The sequence below is a fragment of the Gorilla gorilla genome, chromosome 4 (assembly GCF_029281585.2).
Source record: "Gorilla gorilla gorilla isolate KB3781 chromosome 4, NHGRI_mGorGor1-v2.1_pri, whole genome shotgun sequence".
NCBI lineage: Eukaryota > Metazoa > Chordata > Mammalia > Primates > Hominidae > Gorilla > Gorilla gorilla.
This window is the reverse complement of record NC_073228.2, coordinates 63,582,187-63,604,398: the sequence shown is the minus strand read 5'-3', so window position 1 is coordinate 63,604,398 and position 22,212 is coordinate 63,582,187. Positions and strand designations below refer to the sequence as shown.

Here is a 22,212-nt window from a genome sequence, read left to right as displayed (position 1 = left end):
CCCACAAGCCCTTTTTATAGCAGAATTAATCCATTCATGACCTGAACAACTCGCATTAGGCCCCACCTCCCAACACTGTTGCACTGGAGATTAAGTTTCAACATCAGTTTTGGAGAAACAAAAACATTGAAACCATAGTTGATACATATAAGTAATAAATATATTGAACACAGACTGTCTTTACACTGTGTTTGAGACTTGGAGATTTATAAAAGAATTCTTGCCTACAAGGAACTTAAAATCTTATTTGAATATTGGAGACAAACATTGATGGAGTAATTATTTACTGCCTTACTGAACTCTTGTCAATAACACTATATAATAATGTGTTACAGACTTCTAACGTTTTTAAAAATATCTTAATTGGTTTTCTAGGTTTAATGGAAGTCTTATCCATTTGCTCAGGGGCACCAAATACTCAGGTATAAAAACACTCTCTCCAGAGCAGATAGAGTGATATTCTGAAACATGCTATATAGAAGAAGATCCAAGGGGCAAATAAGAAAGAGCTTATTATAAGAAAGAGCTTATTATAAGAAAGGCTTAGCAAAAAGGAAAAGAGAAAAAGGGAAATAGAAAGGAATGTTATCTTGGGTTTGAAAGAAAAAAAAAAGTAGATAGGCTTCCCTCATTTTGCCTCAATATAGTAATATGAGTTATGATATTTAAATATGTAGGAGCAGGATTTTAAAGTAATCTGTGTGAATTTATCTTTGGAAAATGGTGAACATTCATTGGTTGCTTTAGATAGATCTTCATAGACTTATATGAAACTACATAGTCTCTGCTTTTTTTTAATCATTCCCTTTCCATTTCCCCTCCCACCAATAGGCACGTGTCTTGATTTGTGAATGTATTTTTAAAGGAAATAGCAATGTGTTCACTTGATACTTTCCTTTACAATAGGTCTGATTATTTTCGCAACTTTGTAGATTCTTGCCTCCAGAAAATCCCTCAAGATCGACCTACATCAGAGGAACTTTTAAAGGTCAGTTCTATTATAGTTTATTTATTTATTTTATTTTAAGACAAGGCCTCACTTTGTCACCCAGGCTGGAGTGCAGTGGCACAATCGCGTCTCTTGCAGCCTTGACCTCCCAGGTTGAAGCGATCCTCCCACCTCAGCCTCCCAAGTAGCCGGGACTACAGACACACGCCACTAAACCCGGCTAATTTTTGTGTTTTTGTTAGAAGTGGGGCTTTGCCACATTGCCCAGGCTGATATCGAACTCCTGGGCTCAAGTGATCCACACCTGCCTCAGCCTCTCAAGGGCTTGGATTACAGGCGTGAGCCACCAGTTCCATTATACTTTAAATTTGTTCTTACCCCTAAGAAATGATTGTAAAGAATGTGTTTTATTATTTGATTCTGAATTAGGATTAAGTATACTCTACTAGTTTTTAATAAAATACTAGTTTTTTATGCCGTTGTTTCTGATAACTTTTCTTAGATACTAAATTTTTGTATTTTGTTTTTCAAATTGATTAGCTGCTCTTACCGTGTCTAAATAGAATATGTAGTTAAGTATTCAAATAGCTCAATACTTAATATGTCCAAGAATATAATCATGAGTTATAAATTTTAATTCATGTGGAACAATGTCTTATTTCCAAGTTGATAAAACATAGCTTAGCCAGGCGCGGTGGCTCACGCCTGTAATCCCAGCACTTTGGGAGGCTGAGGCAGGCAGATCGTGAAGTCAAGAGTTCAAGACCATCCTGGCCAACATGGCGAAACCCCCGTCTCTACTGAAAATACAAAAATTAGCTGGGCGTGGTGGCGCATGCCTGTAGTCCCAGCTACTCAGGAGGCTGAGGCAGGAGAATCGCTTGAACCTGGGAGGCGGAGGTAGTGGTGAGCCGAGATTGCACCATTGCACTCCAGCCTGGGCAACAAGGGCGAAACCCCTTCTCAAAAAAATAAAAAATAAGTAAATATAAGGTTTTATGTTTTTGGATGAAACAATATGGTAAATAGTAGGCTGGGCACGGTGGCCCACGCCTGTAACCCCAGCTCTTTGGGAGGCCGAGGCGGGCGGATCACTTGAGGTCAGCAGTTTGAGACCAGCCTGGCCAAAATGGTGAAACCCTGTCTTTACTAATAATACAAAAATTAGCTGGGTGTGATGGTGGACTCGTGTAGTCCCAAATACTCAAGAGGCAGAGGCACAAAAAGCTTGAACCCCAGGAGGCGGAGGTTGCAATGAGCCAAGATCGTGCCACTGTACTCTAGCCTGGGCGATAAAGTGAGACTGTGTCTGCAAAAAAAAGAAAGAAAGAAGACAATATTGTAAATAGTGGTACACATCAAACTAAAGAAAAAGTAAGAATGGCCGGGCGCGGTGGCTCACTCCTGTAATCACAGCACTTTGGGAGGCCGAGGCGGGTGGATCACCTGAGGTTGGGAGTTCGAGACCATCCTGAGCAACATGGAGAAACCCTTTCTCTACTAAAAATACAAAATTAGCCGGACATGGTGGCGTATGCCTGTAATCCCAGCTACTCAGGAGGCTGACGCAGGAGAATCGCTTGAACCCAGGAGGCAGAGGTTGTGGTGAGCTAAGATCGCACCATTGCACTCCAGCCTGGGCAATAAGAGGAAGCTCCATCTCGAAAAAAAAAAAAAAGGAAGAATGTGACTGGCTTCTTACATTTGCCAAATAAAAGCAAAAGAAGCCTTTCTAACTCATGTAGTAGTAACCCAGCCCACTAGTATTTGGTGATTAGATCCTAAGTCTGCATATATTAATAGTATTCATTTGCCTGGCCCCTAGTGTATATTATCACAGCCCTATTTGAAATGATAGGAAATAGTTATCATGAGCTTCTTATCTTTTGGACTAATTACATTTCTGTTGCAGTCTATCATAAAGAAAAAAAACTAATAAAAAATTTTAATGTATGAAGCTATTTATCATGGAATTAAAAATTAGAAATAGCTGCCCCAAATTAGAGTAATGGTTAAGTGATTTGGGCACAAACATTTGATGAAATATTCTACAGGCATTATGTTTATGAGTTTGAAATAATAATTATTATTTTTTTTTTGTTTTTGAGACAGAGTCTTGCTCTGTCACACAGGCTGGAGTGCAGTTACATGATCTCAGCTCACTGCAACCTCTGCCTCTGAGGTTCAAGTGATTCTCGTGCCTCAGCCACCCGAGTAGCTGGGATTACAGGCTATGCCTCCACATCCTGCTAATTTTTTATATTTTTAGGGTTTCACTATTGGCTAGGCTGGTCTTGAACTCCTGGCCTCAAGTGATCTGCCTGCCTGGGCCTCCCAAAGTGCTGTGATAACAGGTATGAGCCACTGCGCCCAGCTAAAATAATAATACTTATGACTGTGAAAATTGAATAAAATAGTGTATAGAGGCTGGGCGCAGTGGTGTAATTCCAATGCTTTGGGAGGCCAAGGTGGGAGGGTCACTTGAGGCCAGGAGTTTAACTCTACCCCCCGCCCCCCAAAAAATAAAATAAAATTAGCTGGACATGGTGGTGCACACCTGTAGTCCTAGCTGCTTGAGAGGCTGAGGTGGGAGGATTGCTTGAGCCCAGGAGTTTGAGGTTACAGTGGGCTATGTTTCATAGTTACAACTCTTTGCATAAAAAAGAAATAAATTTGAGCTAATAAAGGAGGTAAAAGTTGTCTTAAGAATTCAAGGATAGCTGGGCACGGTGGCTCACACCTGTAATCCCAGCACTTTGGGAGGGCGAGGCGGGCGGATCACACGAGGTCAGGAGATCGAGACCATCCTGGCTAACACGGTGAAACCCTGACTCTACTGAAAAATACCAAAAATTAGCCGGGTGTGGTGGCGGGCTCCTGTAGTCCTAGCTACTTGGGAGGCTGAGGCGGGAGAATGGTATGAACCCGGGAGGCAGAGGTTGCAGTGAGCCGCAATCGCGCCACTGCACTCCAGCCTGGGCGACAGAGCGAGACTCCGTCTCAAAAAAAAAAAAAAAAAAAAAAGAATTCAAGGATATTTCGTAGAACTCAAGGGATGGCAGAATATGTCTTTCTGGAATTTACATGCTAACTATGTATCTACAAAACATTTTATACGTAGAAAATTTCTGAAAAGAAGTATATTACAATGTAACTGTGATCATCATAATGGTGGAATTGTTTTTTTCTACTTTTTGTATTTGATAAGGTGAAATTATATTAAATGCTAGTGATAAAAAAGTAATAATTTAATGGCTTTTAGTCTGTGTTAGTATTTTATAAAGAATATTGTTCACGCAGCATATAAAGGAACCCAATATCTAGTATCTAAATTCATCTTTCATAATTCACCATCATTAAATACATTCCTGTTGAAACAAATATGACTCAGAGCTGAACATGTCTTTTGTGTGAAATCATCAGTTCTTAGAATATGTAAACCTTGAGAGCTCTGATTGGACTTAATTCTTAGTGTTTAGACCCTTCAGTTATTTTAACTCTGCATTTTTAGTTGGCCAACAAAAATATTATGTTCAAAATAAAGAAAAAGAATAGTTATGTATGCACAGAGTATATGTATGTAAATGATAATTTTATAAATAGAAGAAATTTAACAGAATTATATAGCTATAGATTACATGCATTATCTATCATAGGATATTATCTCTAGGGTCTGAGAAGGAGTACCTTGTCACTAATTGAAAAAAAAAATCAACCTTTTACCTTCTACCGTATCTAGCACATATTTGTTCTTCGGGAGCGCCCTGAAACCGTGTTAATAGATCTCATTCAGAGGACAAAGGATGCAGTAAGAGAGCTGGACAATCTGCAGTATCGAAAGATGAAGAAACTCCTTTTCCAGGAGGCACATAATGGACCAGCAGTAGAAGCACAGGAAGAAGAAGAGGTAAGAGATAAAAAAATGACTCCAATATTGAATTTTCACTATTGGTTTCTTTCCTTATGCAGCTTGCCCTGCCATAATTTACCTTATATACCAAGGGTTTCCAGGTTGTATTTTCTTAACACTGGTCCTATAATATCTCAGTTAGGAATAAAAAAAGGTCCTTTTTTCTTGGAGAAATAAGAAAAGTTAAAAAAAATTTTTTTAAGTCTTTAATCGTGTTAGATTGCATGCTCTAAATCCAACCCCTTTATGGTACACAATGTCATAATGAAGGTTCTGAGAAATCCTTCGTTAAAGAAACTTGTTCATCTTTGTTTAGTCTAGGCCTTCTCTAATTTCTTGACCACTGAACCTGTTTTTTTATTTTTTAATTTTTTTATTTATTTTGAGACGGAGTTTTGCTCTTGTTGCCCAGGTTGGAGTGCAATGACATGATCTCGGCTCACTGCAACCTCCACCTCCCTGGTTCAAGCGATTCTCCTGCCTCAGCCTCCCGAGTAGCTGGGATTATAGGCGCGTACCACCACACCTGACTAATTTTTATTTTATTTTATTTTTTGTATTTTTAGTAGAGACGGGGTTTCACCATATTGGCCAGGCTGGTCTTGAACTGCTGACCTCAGGTGGCCCACCTGCCTCGGCCTCCCAAAGTGCTGGGATTACAGGCATGGGCCACTGTGCCCAGCCTGAGCCCTTTTTTGACTGATTGTCCAGTTCCATATGATGTGCTTTTGGAAGTTCTTGAATTACAGAATGTGGAGGTTGAATGTACTCTCTCAGAAGTCATGAGAAAGTTAGTAGGCATTCGACTGTGTCACCAAAGAAACTTGATTTCATTCTATCTACACCTTTTTTTTTTTTTTTTTTTTAAAGACAGGGTCTTGCTCTGTAGCCCAGTTTGGAGTACAGTGGCACAATCTCGGCTCACTGCAATCTCCACCTCCCGGGTTCAAGCGATTCTCCCCCTTCTGCCTCCCGAATAGCTGGGACTACAGGTGCGCCACCACGCCCAACTAATTTTTTTTTTTTTTTTTTTTTTTTTTTTTTTTTTGAGACAGAGTCTCGCTCTGTCGCCCAGGCTGGAGTGCAGTGGCGCGATCTCGGCTCACTGCAAGCTCCGCCTCCTGGGTTCACGCCATTCTCCTGCCTCAGCCTCCCGAGTAGCTGGGACTACAGACGCCCGCCACCACGCCCGGCTAATTTTTAGTATTTTTAGTAGAGACGGGGTTTCACCGTGTTAGCCAGGATGGTCTCGATCTCCTGACCTCGTGATCCACCCGCCTCGGCCTCCCAAAGTGCTGGGATTACAGGCGTCCAACTAATTTTTTGTATGTTTAGTAGAGACGGGGTTTCGCTATGTTGGCCAGGCTGTTCTCCATCTCCTGGCCTCAAGTGATTCATCTGCCTCAGCCTCCCAAAGTGCTAGGATTACAGGTGTGAGCCACCGCACCTGGCCTACACTGTTCTAAAATACTCATTTTACAGATACCAAAAGCAAGGCTCAGAATAAATTAAGTTGCTCACTGTAGGTAGAGGAACATGGGTTCAAATTCATACCTCTTTTACTCTCAAGGCCAAGTTCTGTGTTGCCTCTTAGGGAGAGTGGAAATACAGATTTGCTATAGAAGTATTACAGAACTTCCTCATGAAGCAATATACATATTAAGTATATTATGTGTAAAGCTATTTTTTCCCTCTAAATATTTTGTTTCTTCTTTGCCCCGTCAGAATTAATAAAATTTTATTCTTTTCTATTGCTTTCCATCGAGAGAGACCACTTTGTATTCTGAAACCATGCTCAATACTTTCTTTTCTCTTTTTAATATCACTAAATAAATAATGAACTGTCAAATATAAGACTTTATAAACTTACAATTTTTGGTTTGGGGATTATTTTTAGTTCTTAATGATAGTCACTAGAAAATTGGGATGATTTCAGATACGTGAAATACTTTAATAAAGTGAAATTAATAAAATTCTATGTAGTTAAATTGTTAACAACATCTGTGTTAGGCTGGGGATGTAAGAAAAGTCCCTATCTATATATGTGTCTGTGTTTATTAAATTCTGCATATCTTAAAGAATTCTGGTATGGTAAGACTACTGTAATGTTACTGCCCAGATACTACAGCTGCCCGTTTACATCAGAAAAACATTCTTATGATTGTGATTTGAAACAATATAATATGTAATTGTTAGTTTACACAAGAAGAGGTAGGAATTAATGTTAAATTATTTGGTGGTAAAAAGATAATCTAGAGTTCCCCAAAAACCTATTGAAATACAAAAAAAAAAAAAAAAGAAAGACAAGAAAGGTAATCTAGAGACTATGTTTTCCAGAAGAAAGAAGAATCTACCTATGAAAGGCTGATTTAATAAAGAAGAATAACAACTACAGTGAAGTTTCTAGTACTTTATTTTTTTTTAAATGCTCCTTATGGAGCAGGGCTACCCCGTAGGCACTGTGCCCAGAATAGCCAGTGCTTTTTTTTTTTTAAAGGAGAGATTTGTATTAACCAAGAATTATTGAGAAATGAGCAGGATCTCTATATATACCCCATGAGATGTATTGTAGAAACGGCTATTTTAAAATATCAAGCAATTTAGATAAAATATTGTACTTTGAAAATCACCCAAATCTGATCAGCTGACTTTGTTTTAGACAGTTGGTTGAATTTTTTTGTGATTTACTTGTTGGTCATTTTTGTTTTTCAATAAACTAACAGTTGATAAACTTCCTGGTCTTGGAAAATAAAAGCAATTTATCATGATAGACCAACTTTCTGAGACTGTCTGCCAAGTGGTATGCTAGGTGCTTATAGTCAAGAATTCCGAAGAGAGAGATATATATAAGTATTTGAACTGAACTGAATGTCCTTTTCTCTTAGGAACAAGATCATGGTGTTGGCCGGACAGGAACAGTTAATAGTGTTGGAAGTAATCAATCCATTCCCAGCATGTCCATCAGTGCCAGCAGCCAAAGCAGTAGTGTTAACAGTCTTCCAGATGTCTCAGATGACAAGAGTGAGCTAGACATGATGGAGGGAGACCACACAGTGATGTCTAACAGTTCTGTTATCCATTTAAAACCAGTGAGTATTTGGATTTCAATGAAAAAAATTCAATGTTGGTAAACTGTTTTCTTCATCTGTTAGTTTAAGAGAAGGAAGAAGGAAGATAAGGAAGTTTCCCGAAGTTTGGAACATAGCTGGGCTCAGTGGCTCATGCCTGTAATCCCAGCACTTTGGGAGGCCGAGGCGGGTGGATCACTTGAGGCCAGGAGTTCAAGACCAGCCTGGCCGACATGGTGAAACCCTGTCTCTACTAAAAATACAAAAATTAGCTAGGCATGGTGGCACGTGCCTGTACTCCCATACTCCCAGCTACTTGGGAGGTTGAGGTGGGAGAATCGCTTGAACCTGGGAGGTGGAGGTTGCAGTGAGCCAAGATCCCACCACTGCAGTCCAGCCTGGGCGACAGAGTGAGACCCTATCTCAAAAAAAAAAAAAAGTTTGGAACATTTTTTAATGGAAAAAGCCTTGTTAACTCCTAACCTGTTATCTCCATTTGGAAAATTCATGTTTTGAGAATACAAAAAGAACGTGAAACTATTTCAAAATATTAGAAGAAAAAGTACAGAAACTTCAAATATATTATTTGACATTATTTGCATGAAAAATAAAATACTAAAAAATAGGAAGAATACACATAAAATGATAATGGTTGCCTTTGGGGAGTGAGAAATGGTTGGGATGAGTGATGATCAAAAGTGAATTTTATGTTATCCATAATGTTTATATCTTTTTTTTTTTTTGAAACGGAGTCTCACTCTGTCACCCAGGCTGGAGTGCAGTGGCCACAATCTTGACCCACTGCAACCTCCACCTCTCAGGTTCAAGCGATCCTCCTGCCTCAGCCTCCTGAGTAGCTGGAATTACAGGTGTGTGCCACCCTGCCTGGCTAATTTTTGTATTCTTAGTAGAGACAGGGTTTCACCATGTTGGCCAGGCTAGTCTCAAACTCCTGACCTCAAGTGATCCACCTGCCTCAGCCTCCCAAAGTGCTGGGATTACAGGTGTGAGCCACTGCGCCAAGACATCATTTATATCTTTTTTTCTTTCTTTCGTTCTTTTTTTTTTTTTTTTTTTTTTTTGAGACAGAGTTTTGCTCTTGTTGCCCAGTCTGGAGTGCAGTGGCGTGATCTTGGCTCACTGCAACCTCTGCCTCCTGGGTTCAAGCAATTCTTGTTCCTCAGCCTCCTGAGTAGCTGGGATTACAGGTGCGCACCACTACGCCCAGCTAATTTTTTGTATTTTTAGTAGCGAAGAAGTTTCATCATGTTGGCCAGGTTGGTCTCGAACTCCCAACCTCATGTGATCCACCTGCATTGGCCTCCCAAAGTACAGGGATTACAGGCGTGAGCCACTGCACCCAGTCTGTATCTTAAAAATAAAGCTGAATGTAATTGTAGAAAACTGTAGATTCTGGGTTTAGGAAATGTGGGTGTTTGCTGCATTACTCTTTACCCTTTTGAATATAAAATGTTAAATCTTCTGAAAAATACTGGAAAGTCAGGTAATTCCTTTTAACAATTAACAGGAATGCTAAGGCTGGGAGTAGAGGCCCACCCCTATAATTCTAGCGTTTTGGGAAGCTGAGGCAGGCAGATTGCTTGAGCCTGGAGTTGGAGAACAGCCTGGGCAACATGGTGAAACCCTGTCTCCGCAAAAAAATTTAAAAATTAGCTCAGCATGGTGGTGCATGCTTCTAATCTCAGCTACTCAGAAGGCTAAGGTGGTAGGTTCACTTGAACCCAGGAGGTAGAGGTTTTCAGTGAGCCAAGATCGCACCACTGCACCTCAGCCTGGGTGATAGAGTGAGACTGTATCTCAAAAAACAAACAAAAAATAGGAATGCTTCCTTTTTCACTTCACAGCTTGTGTTATTATCTAAAAGTAGTAGGTACAATGGCTAAAAGATGGAAACAACCCAAATTATTCATCAACGGATGTATTAACAAATTGTGGTTTATAGGCCAGGTGTAGTGGTTTACGCCTGTAATCCCAGCACTTTGGGAGGCCGAGGCGGGCGGATCATGAGGTCAAGAGATTGAGACCATCCTGGCCAACATGGTGAAACACCGTCTCTACTAAAAATACAAAAATTAGCCAGGCGTGGTGGCACACACCTGTAATCCCAGCTACTCAGGAGTCTGAGACAGAAGAACCGCTTGAACCCAGGAGGCAGAGGTTGCAGTGAGCCGAGATCATGCCACTGCACTCCAGCCTGGTGACAGAATGAGACTCTGTCTCAAAAAAAAAAAAAAACTGTGGTTTTTACATCCAGTAGAATATTATTCAGCTATAAAAAGGAATGAAGTTCTAATACATGCTGCCATATGGTTGAATCTTGAAAACATGTTAAGTGATAAAAGCCTAGACACAAAAGGACAAATATTGTATAATTAAACTTCTATAAAATATCTAAAATAGGCAAATTCATAGTGACAGAAAGTAGGTTAGGAGTTACCAGAGACTGGGTGGAGGTCAAAATAGAGAGTTATTGCTAATGGATGCAGAGTTTCTGTTTGGGTTGATGAAAAAGTTTTGGAAGTAATAGGTGATAGCTGTACAACATTGAGAGTATAATTAATACCACTTAAAATGATTAAAATGGGCTGGGCACTGTGGCTCATTCCTATAATCCCAGCACTTGGGGAGGCTGATTCAGGAGTATCACTTGAGGCCAGGAGTTCAAGACCAGCCTGGGCAACATAGGGAGACCCCATCTGTTTTAAAAAAAAAAGAAAAGAAAAAGAAAAAAAAAAACAGCCAGGTGTGGCATATGCCTGTGGCCCCATCTACTCAAGAGGCTGAGTAGTGGAGGCCCACTGAGTAGTGGAGGATCAGTTGAGCCTGGGAGATCAAGGCTGCAGTTAGCCTTGATCATACCACTGCACTGCATTCTGGGCAACAAAATGGAGACCCTGTCTCCAAAAAAAAAAAAAAAAAAAGATTATTCCCACAATTAATTGGTTGCTACTTAACTGATGTTCTCTTCAGCTAACAAATTGAGTTCAGGGAAGGATATCAGTCCTTCAATTTTTTACAACTGTTTTTGTTTTTGCTTATTTTGGACAGATGGCAGAAGTATTAAAAAGATAGCTCCATTGCTTCCAAAACCCAAGAGCCTTTGAGCAATTAATTTTCTGCTACTCCTATTTAAAACATTGACTATATTGGCTACATGTTTCATCAGCTTTGTTTTCAAGTTATGTTAAAGCTTTTCAATTTTGCATATAATCGGTAGGATATAAATCTAGTCATGTGCCAGGCACATTGACTCACGCATGTAATCCCAACATATTGGGAGGCCAAGGCAGGCAGATTGCTTGAGCCCAGTAGTTCAAGACCAGCCTGGGCAACATGGCAGAACCCCATCTCTACAAAAAATACAAAAGTTAGCTGGGCATGGTTGTGCATGCCTGTGGTCCCAGCTACCTGGGAGGCTGAGGTAGGAGGATCGCTAGAGCCCAGGAAGTTGATGCTGCGGTGAGCCATTGAGTGTTTACCACTGCACTCCAACCTGGGTGACAAAGCGAGATCCTGTCTCAAACAACAAACAAATCAATCAGTCAATCTAGTCATGTGCATTTTCTTGTCCTGAGTCTGTGTACTATTTTATACCCTGTACAAATAATTTCTTCTAATTATATTGAAAATAAAGTTGGACATATTGGCTTCCACCTGTCATCCTAGCACTTTGGAAGGCCAAGGAGGGAGGATTGCTTGAGCCCAGGAGTTCTAGACCAGCCTAGTCAACATAGGGAGACCTTGTTTCTAAAAAAATAAAATTAGCCTGGCCTGATGGCCTGTGCCTGTAGTTCCAGCTTCTCAGGAGTCTGAGGTAGGCAGATCGTTTGAGCTTGGGAGGTTGAAGCTACAGTGAGCTATGGTCATACCACTCTACTCCAATCTGGGTGACACAGTGAGACCCTGTTTCTAAAGAAAAAAGAAGACCAGCATTTCTACTTTTTGGCTTTGCTTTTTAAAATTATGTCTTTGAGATTGATTGATCAAGTTGTCTTTAAACTTTAATTTCCATAAAGATTCAAACAAACTGTTCACCTTACATAATATTGTCTTTTTTTTTTTTTTTTTCCTAGGAGGAAGAAAATTACAGAGAAGAGGGAGATCCTAGAACAAGAGCATCAGATCCACAATCTCCACCCCAAGTATCTCGTCACAAATCACACTATCGTAATCGAGAACACTTTGCTACTATACGGACAGCATCACTGGTATGTACTTCCCCGAATTAGAGATAAATATATTTTTCACGTGGGACCTTGGCAATATAAACTCAAGTATAGCTATATATTGTTTTGTATTTGGGTTTTATTTTACGAAATACTCATTTAATATTTAAGTGCCTATTAAGAGAAAGATGTTATTCAAAGAACTCTGAGAAATGTTAAACTAACAATGTCTTCATGACACGTACACAAAAAACGAGTATGTTAGAATATCTTAAATAAGATAACTACAAGGCACTAAACAGGAATTCAGATAACTTTTGATTAGGAGCATAAATGAAGTATTTATGAAATAGTTTGAGTATTTAAAATTAGTTGGATTTAGGCACAGCAGGGAGAGGAGAAATGAATGGTATTTCCATATAAGAAGAATGTGGGCCGGGCACAGTGGCTCACACCTGTAATCCCAGCACTTTGGGAGGCTGAGGCGGGTGGATCACCTGAGGTCAGGTTGCGAGACCAACCTGGCCAACATGGTGAAACCTCATCTCTACTAAAAACTACAAAAATTAGCTGGGCGTGATGGCGGGCACCTGTAATCCCGGCTACTTGGGAGGCTGAGGCAGGAGAATTGCTTGAACCCAGGAGGCGGAGGTTGGAGTGAGCTGAGATCGCACGATTGCACTCCAGCCTGGGCGTCAGAGCGAGACTCTGTCTCAAAAACTAAAAAATAAAAAAAAGAAAAGAAAATATGATGGGGAAAAAAAGATATGATAGCTATCTGACTTCTCAACTATGTAATAAGCAGATGTTGTAAATCCTATGCTGTAGTTCATGAATCTATATGACATGTGGGGTCGGGAACATAGTACCCTACCATAAATCAGGTTATTCCTACTATTCTGCAACATGTAAATAACACTTTGAACAGAGCAAGTGGTAAAGATTGCTTAATTTTTGCATGACTATTTTGATAAATATGTTGAGAAGGACCAGCTCAAAGGAAAACCTCTTGGTAACTTGGCATAAGTTAAATGTTTCCCAAGAAAGTGTTCTCTCCCAAAGTTTGGCTTCCTCAAATCAATTAAGGACATTTTAAATTTATGGATTTAATGAATCAAAAATCTGAAAAAGATTTATATTTTTAAAGCTAGTAGTTTCATTTACTTCACTTAAAATATTCAGAGCATAAGTAGTTTTTTAATACAAATAAGCATAGCTATATTATTCATTATAAGTGCTATATACCATAACTTAGTCTACCTTCTCCTGCCTTGGATTTTTTTCATACAATAAAATGCACAGATCTTAGGTATTCAATTTGAAGAGTTTTTACAATTCTATACACCTGCCTTAACCGTCTGAAACAAGGTACAGTTATCCCTCAGTATCTGTGAGGGATTGGTTCCAGGACTCTCCACAAATCCCAAAATCCACCGATAACCCAAGTGCCTTATATAAAATGGTGGGCCGGGCGGAGTGGCTCACAGCTCTAATCCCAGCACTTTGCGAGGCCAAGGCAGGCAGATCACTTGAGGTCAGGAGTTCGAGACCAGCCTGGCTAACATGGTGAAACCCTATCTCTACTAAAAATACAAAAATTAGCCGGGCATGATGGCAGGCGCCTGTAATCCCAGCTACTCGGGAGGTTGAGGCAGGAGAATTGCTTGAACCTGAGAGGCGGAGGTTGCAGTGAGCTGAGATTGCGCCATTGCACTCCAGCCTGGGGGACAAGAGCGAGACTTCGTCTCAAAAAATAAAAAAAAGAAATCAGGAGTTCGAGACCAGCCTCGCCAACATGGTGAAACCCTGTCTCTACTAAAAATACAAAAAATTAGCTGGGTATGGTGGTGCATGCCGGTAGTCCCAGCTACTCAGGAGCCTGAGGTGGGAGAATCACTTAAACCTAGGAGGCAAAGGCTGCAGTGAGCTGAGATCGTGCCGCTGTACTCCAGCGTGGGCAACCCACTGACCCTGTCTTTGAAAAAGAATTGAAAACGTTATCAACAAGATGAAAGATAACAAGTATTGGCAAAAAGGGGAACTGTTGCACATTGTTGGTGATAACCTAAATTAGTACGGCCATTTTGGAAAATGGTGTGGAGGTTCCTCAAAAAACTAAAAATAGAACTACCATATGATCCAGTAATTCCACTTCTGGGTACATATTTAAAGGAACTGAAGTTAATATGTTGAAGGGATATCTGCACTCCCATGTTCATTGTAGCATTATTCACAATAGCTAAGTCATGGAATCAACCTAAGTGCCTATCAGTGGATGAGTGGATAAAGAAAATGTAGCATATATACACAATGGAATACCATTCAGCCTTAAAAAGGAAAAATCCTATCATTTGCAAGAACATGAATGAATCTGGAGGATTATGCTAAGTGAAATAAGGCAAGCACAGAAAGATACCACATGATCTCACTTTTATGTGGAATCTAGAAAAATAAAGTTGAACTCATAGAATAGAGGTAGAGAGTAGAGTGATAAGTTACTAGAATTTAGGGAGAGAGAGAAATGGGGAGTTGTTGATCAAAATGTACAAAGTTTCAGAAAGATAGGAGGAATAGGTTTGGAGATCTTTTGCATAGCCAGGTGACTATAGTCAACAATAATATATTGAATATTTTGAAATAATTAAAAGTAGATCTCAAATGTCTCGCCATAAAAAATGATGCATAAGGTGATGGATATGTTAGATTGATTTAATTTAATATGTTGAATACATATATCAGTATATCAGATGTACTCCATAAATGTATACAATTATGATTTGTCAAAACATTAACATTTTTTAAAGCAATTGAAAACAGGTACTCAGACAAGTGCATGTACACACAGTCACAGCAGCAGTTTTCACAGTAGCCAAAAGATGGAAAGAACACAAATGTCCATCAATGGATGAGTGGATAAACAAATTGTGCTATATATGTACAGTGGAATTTTATTCAGCTATAAAAGGAAATGAAATACTGATACATACTACAACATGGATAAACTTCAAAAACATGCTAAGTGAAAGAAACCAGCCATAAAAACTCATATGACACTACTTATATGATATATGCAGAATAGGTATATCTATAGAGACAAAAAGCAGATTGATGGTTACCAGGAGGGGAGAATGGAGAGCAGCTGCTTAATAGGTATGGGATTTTCTTCTGAGGTGATAAACATGCTTTATAACTAGATAAAGGTGATAGTTGCATGGCATGGTAAATACACTAAACATATTGAATTGTTCACTTTAAGGTGATTAATTTTATGTCGTGTATTTTATCTTGATTTTTAAATTGAGGTTTGTTTTTTGTTTTTTTTTTTCTTTGTGGTCAGTGTTTTTTGTGTCCTGCCCAAGAAGTATTTGCTTACTCCAAGGTTATAAAGATATTTTGTGTTTCTGCTTTCTGATTCTGGGTTTTACATTCAGTTCAAATGATCCTTCTCAAATTAATTTTTATATATGACATAAGTGATATAGGGAGTGAAGGTTTATTTGTTTTTTCCTATGTAAAGAACCACTTGTTTCAGCAGGATTTGCTAAAAACTCTATCCTCTGAATTAACTTGACTTTCTTGGTAGAGAAATCAATTGAACATATGTGGATCTCTTTCTAGTTTTTATTCTATTTCCTTGATCTACTTAGCCTATCTTAAAGCCAGTATCACATTGTCTTGATTACTATAGTGCTGCATGTCCTCCAAATATTTTTTTTCCTCAAGATTGTTTTGGATATTCTAGGTTCTTTTATATCCCCATATAAATTTTAGAACCAGTCAATTTCTTTAAAAGACTTGTTGGAAATTTCCTTGGAATCTGCCAACATTGGGATATTTTACACTAATTCCCTACTTAGTTAATATAGAATTGCCTAAAATGCTTTTCGAAGAAGAATGTTTTATTTTCTTCTTTTCCTTACATTATTTGTATGTCTAGGTTACAAGGCAAATGCAAGAACATGAGCAGGACTCTGAGCTTAGAGAACAAATGTCTGGCTATAAGCGAATGAGGCGACAACATCAAAAGCAACTGATGACTCTGGAAAATAAGCTAAAGGCTGAGATGGATGAACATCGCCTCAGATTAGACAAAGATCTTGAAACTCAGCGTAACAATTTTGCTGCAGAAATGGAGAAACTTATCAAGAAACACCAGGCTGCTATGGAGAAAGAGGTGGCTTATTCAGTATTATTACTTTGCTTATTTTAGGTTTTGAATGTCTCAGAATTAACCAACATGGCAGTTTGATGTTAGCGTATCTGTTCCCGTGAACCAAGCAAATTGGGGAAAAGGAGAAGCATTTATGTGACTTATATAAAGGTTTCTGTAAATTGATATTACAAGAAAGGGTGGCACCTGTGTGTTTTATCTCTCACTAATTTTGTGTGTGCGTCATTTAAAACAAATCAGTCTTAAAACTGTTCATTGGAGTAGTCCACTTTATAGTTTTTGTAATAGCCAACAAAATTTTGAGTCTGAAAAATTGATGTGTTTTAATATCAAGTACTAGGTCTGGGAATTAATAAGACATGGGACCATTTCCTGATTCTTGATAGTTTTGTAGTGTCACAATAGGTAAGTTACTCAGTTATTTTAAGCTTTTCGTTTCCTGGTTATCTGAGGAGTTTGCTAAATCTCCTATCATTAGGTGATTTAGGTCTCAAAAAGTCACTTTTATTCTCTTTTTTGTATTTGTTGGAAACTACCCTTGAATTTCTGGCAGCATTTTAATATCAGAATGATTTAAGATTACTGTAATAAATACAGATAATGTTGGAGATTGTAAGTTATGAAAGATTCAGATTCAGATTGAGCTCATTTGATTATTGACAAATAATTGTCATTATTTTACATGATAAAAGTTAGTTTTTAGGATTTTTGTTATGTGAAACCTTTTCTTCTAATGTTTTTGGTGTCCCATTGTTTTACTTTTTTTGAAAGACATGTTTGTCAAGTAGAATGTAGACTTCTCAGTAAATTCACACAATATCATTAAAATATGTCCAGGTAGTCTGCAGTGAGGCATTATTTATCATAGCTACCCTCTTCTCCCTTTTCACAAAAAAAGAACATTCTTTTTTTTTTTTTTTTTTTTTTTTTTTTGAGACGGAGTCTCGCTCTGTCGCCCAGGCTGGAGTGCAGTGGCGCGATCTCGGCTCACTGCAAGCTCCGCCTCCTGGGTTCACGCCATTCTCCTGCCTCAGCCTCCCGAGTAGCTGGGACTACAGGCGCCCGCCACCATGCCCGGCTAATTTTTAGTATTTTTAGTAGAGACGGGGTTTCACTGTGTTAGCCAGGATGGTCTCGATCTCCTGACCTCGTGATCCACCCGCCTCGGCCTCCCAAAGTGCTGGGATTACAGGCGTGAGCCACCGCGCCCGGCCAAAAAAAGAACATTCTTATAATAGTAGGGACTTTGACAAAATAATTTATAGTATAAATACATATTTGATTTTGAAATAATTTGATGAAACAATGTATACATATTTAAAATCCTCTGGGCATTGGATATTTTCATTTTTTTATTTTTTATTTTATTTTTATTATTTTTTGAGACAGAATCTCCCTCTGTCGCCCAGGCTGGAGTGCAGTGGTGTGATCTCAGCTCACTGCAACCTCTGCTCTCCGAGTTCAAACAATTCTCCTGCCTCAGCCTCCCAAGTAGCTGAGACTACAGGTGCATCTACCATGCCTGGCTAATTTTTGTATTATTTTTATTTTAGTAGAAAAGGGGTTTCACCATGTTAATCAGGCTGGTCTCAAATCCCTGACCTCAGGTGACCTTCCTGCCTCGGCCTCCCAAAGTGCTGGGATTATAGATGTGAGCCACCACACTTGATAGATATTATTTTTAATAGCTTGGGAAAAGGCGATACTAACATATTTAGGAAAACAATTCCTGAAGCAGATATGCAATGTGGTAACAAATTTGTTTTAAAAGTATATAACCAGGATGGGTGCAGTGGCCCACACCTGTAATCCCACCACTTTGGGAGGCCGAGGTGAGAAGATTACTTGAGCCCAGGAGTTCAAGACCAGCCTGGGCAACATGGGAAGACTGTCTCCACACACACACAAAATAAATTAGCTGAGCAGGGTGGCATACGCCTGTAGTTCCAGCTACTCAGGAGGCTGAGGTGGGAAGATCACTTGAGCTCAGGAGGAGGCTGCAATGAGTTGAGCCATGATTGTACCACTGCACTGCAGCCTGGGTGACAGAGTGAGACCCTGTAACATATTTTTTGAGACAGGCACTTGCCCTGTTACCCAGCGGGTCTTGAACTCCTGGGCTCAGGTGATCCTCCCACCTCAGCCTCTCAAAGTGTTGGGATTACAGGTATGAGCCACAATACCTACTTAATTATATACATACAAATATATGTGTGTATGTGTATGTGTGTGTGTTTGAGACATGAACATTTATAGAAAAAATTAGAGGCGGGGCATGGTGGCTCACGCCTGTAATCCCAGCACTTTGGGAGGCCGAGGTGGGTGGATCGCCTGAGCTCAGGAGTTCAAGACCAGCTTGGCCAACATGGCGAAACCCCATCTCTTCTAAAAATACAAAAATTAGCCAGGAGTGGTGTCACACACCTGTAGTCCCAGCTACTTGGGAGGCTGAGGCAGGAGAATCACTTGAACCCGGGAAGTGGAGGTTGCAGTGAGCCGAGCTCGTGCCACTGCACTGCAGCCAGGGTAACAGAGCAAGACTCCATCTCAAAAATAATAATTTTAAAAAAAGAAAAAATTACAAAAGATATGCACCAAAATGTTTACATTGGTTATCTCTGGATGCCAAAATTATGTAAGATGTTTCTTGTTTTTCTGTATTTTGTAAATATTCTACAATGAACATGTGTTGCATATAGAATCAGAAATAAAATATAGCATTTGTTTTGTTTTACTGAGGGATTGAGGGTTGGGAGGAAGGTATACTTCTGTTAAATGAAATAAAAAGTTGACAACATTTTTGACCCTGTAAGAGATCAACATTTCAAAGATGAGTTTCATCTTACTGATTCTATGAAATTCAAATTATAAGGATGCCAAGTAGCACATGTTTATAATTTGGTTCAGTCTTTTATTTTGGTAATGTTTCTAATGATTTCTTGTTCTTAGAAAATAAAAGGTATTCTTAATGATGTATATTAAACCACTACTTTAAATCTATCTGCTTAACTAAATTTGATTCATTTTTTAAACTTCATGTAGGCTAAAGTGATGTCCAATGAAGAGAAAAAATTTCAGCAACATATTCAGGCCCAACAGAAGAAAGAACTGAATAGTTTTCTCGAGTCCCAGAAAAGAGAGTATAAACTTCGAAAAGAGCAGCTTAAAGAGGTACTTATGTCATAAAACTTTTCAAGCAAATTTTCTGCTTATTAATTATATCCAATGGTGACCAACTCATAGAAGCATTAGGATAAAATTATCTTTTGTTGTTTGTGGTCACTAAATGGGTATTAGTTTAAATGATGACATTGATTATAATCAGTTACCCTTAACTGAGTTATTTAGTTGAGTAGGATTTAAAATGAATCATTTCCTGAAAATATACTTTTTTTATGTTTTTATTTTATATTTATTTATTTATTTTTGAGACAAAGAGTCTCGCTCTGTCACCCAGGCTCGAGTGCAGTGGCGCGCTCTCGGTTCACTTCAAGCTCCGCCTACTGGGTTCACGCCATTCTCCTGCCTCAGCCTCCCTAGTAGCTGGGACTACAGGCGCCCACCACCACACCCGGCAAACATTTGGTATTTTTTTTAGTAGAGACGGGGTTTCACCATGTTAGCCAGGATGGTCTCGATCTCCTCACCTTGTGATCCGCCTGCCTCGGCCTCCCAAAGTGCTAGGATTACAGGCATGAGCCATCGTGCCTGGCCTTATGTTTTTATTTTTTGTGTGTATTTTTTGAGACAGTCTTATTCTGTTCCACGGGCTGGAGTGCAGTGGCACAATCATAGCTCACTGCAGCTTCGACCTCCCGTGCTCAAGCAATCCTGCTTTAGCCTTCCAAGTAGCTGGGAACACAAGCACACACTACCACTCCTGGCTGATTTTTAAATTTATTTTTTGTAGAGACAGGGTCTTGCCATGTTGCCTAGTCTGGTCTCAAACTCCTGGGCTCAAGCAGTCTGCCTACCTCGGCTTCCCAAAGTGCTGGGATTATAGGCATAAGCCACCGCACCTGATCACATTTATTACTTTAAAAGTAAACAATAATGTCTTACTTTTGGATCAGAAGATTATAATAATTTGTTTTTATGCCAATTTAAATGTAGAATAAGGGAGATATTTGCTTATCAGGTTTTTTTTAAGTAGAATATGCTGATTATTTCTTTGTGGCTACAGGGTTTCATATTCATATTTGTTTGCCCTTTCTTGTGCTGCCCAGCCTCCCCCCCGCCCCCCGCTTTTTTTTTGAGACGGAAGTCTCTGTCATACAGGCTGGAGTGCAGTGGTGTGATCTTGGCTCACTGCAGCCTCCCCTCCCCCCAGGTTGAAAGGATTCTCCTGCCTCAGCCCCTCCGAGTAGCTGGGATTACAGGTGTGTGCCACCATGCCTGGCTAATTTGTATATATTTTTTTAGTAGAGACGGGGTTTCACCATGTTAGCCAGGCTGGTTTCGAACTCCTGACCTCAGACAATCTACCCACCTCAGCCCCCCAAAGTGCTGGGATTACAAGAGTTAGCCACCACTCCCGGCTCTTGTGCTGCTTTTTGTTTGTTTGTTTGGTTTGGTTTGGTTTGGTTTGGTTTGGTTTGAGATGGAGTCTCACTCTGTTGCCCAGGCTGGGGTGCAGTGGGATGATCTCGGCTCACTGCAACCTTTGCCGCCTGGGTTCAAGTGATTCTCCTGCCTCAGCCTCTTGAGTAGCTGGCATTACAGGCGACTGCCACCACGCCTGGCTGATTTTTGTATTTTTAGTAGAGATGAGGGTTTCACCATCTTGGCCAGGCTGGTCTTGAGCTCCTGACCTTGTGATCCACCCGCCTCAGCCTCCCAAAGTGCTGGGACTACAGGCGTGAGCCACAACACCCAGCCGACAACTTTTTTTTTTTCTTTTGAGACAGAGTCTTGCTCTGTCACCCAGGCTGGAGTGCAGTGGCGCGATCTCGGCTCACTGCAAGCTCTGCCTCCCAGGTTCACACCATTCTCCTGCCTCCGGCTCCCGAGTAGCTGGGACTACAGGGACCCACCACCACGCCCAGCTAATTTTTTGTATTTTTGGTAGAGACTGGATTTCACCATGTTAGCCAGAATGGTCTCAATCTCCTGACCTCATGATCTGCTCGCCTTGGCCTCCCAAAGTGCTGGGATTACAGGTGTGAGCCACCATGCCTGGCCCGACAACTTCTTAAAGAGGATCATTATTCAAGATAGTCACTAGGACAGAAAAATGATATGTCTTTTAATTTACCCCCCTCCCCCCGTCTTACAGGATGATTGAAATTTTTAGTTCATATAATTAATTAGCATACTGTGATACATCGATTGATTTTGATAAAATAAGTATAATCAATTTGATATTAATGATTTTTGTATGTGTAGGAATTTGCCTTATAATCAGATATGTATGTCTTGTTGTGTACATATTGGTGGCACAAAGACTTGCTCTATACCTTGCCAAGTGAGCTTCACTGACAAGATTTTTCCAACTCTAAATGGTATAATTTGCAGTATACTCCCATGACTATAATTCGAAAGCCAAACTCTACTGGAAGTTTGAGTTCGAAACAATAGTAAATAGAGTTTCCAACTATAAATAAATCTCCAACAAAATGCAGTTGTTTTGTTTTCCAGTGAAATCAGACTTTAGCTTTATGGATTAGTTTGTTTAGATAATCCTTTAGGCATATACCATATAGTCAAACAAATAAATGCATTTTCTTTTAGAAGCTAAGTTTTTGTGTATGTATTTGTGTTCATTTAGAATAATGATTCTCAGTAGAGAGGAAGGGACATATCAGAGTCTTGGAGGGGAGAGTTCCCTGGCAGAAGATTTTGAAAAAGATACCCAGGTATGGCCAGGCGCGGTGGCTCACCCCTGTAATCCCAGCACTTTGGGAGGCCGAGGCGGGCAAATCACAAGG

General features: G+C 39.8%; 1 protein-coding gene across 6 annotated transcripts in view; it reads left to right on the top strand.

Annotated features, from left to right (window-relative positions):
• The window catches only part of TAOK1 (TAO kinase 1), a 160,303-nt gene that overhangs the window by 99,734 nt on the left and 38,357 nt on the right, over window positions 1–22,212 (top strand). For all 6 annotated transcript variants that reach the window (XM_031011033.3, XM_063705863.1, XM_055388589.2 and 3 more), the window contains 6 exons: window positions 907–988; window positions 4,689–4,856; window positions 7,745–7,948; window positions 12,022–12,156; window positions 16,052–16,288; window positions 19,328–19,456. In XM_031011033.3, coding sequence (XP_030866893.1) covers window positions 907–988; window positions 4,689–4,856; window positions 7,745–7,948; window positions 12,022–12,156; window positions 16,052–16,288; window positions 19,328–19,456 — 955 coding nt within the window. The remainder of the gene's footprint in view (window positions 1–906; window positions 989–4,688; window positions 4,857–7,744; window positions 7,949–12,021; window positions 12,157–16,051; window positions 16,289–19,327; window positions 19,457–22,212) is intronic.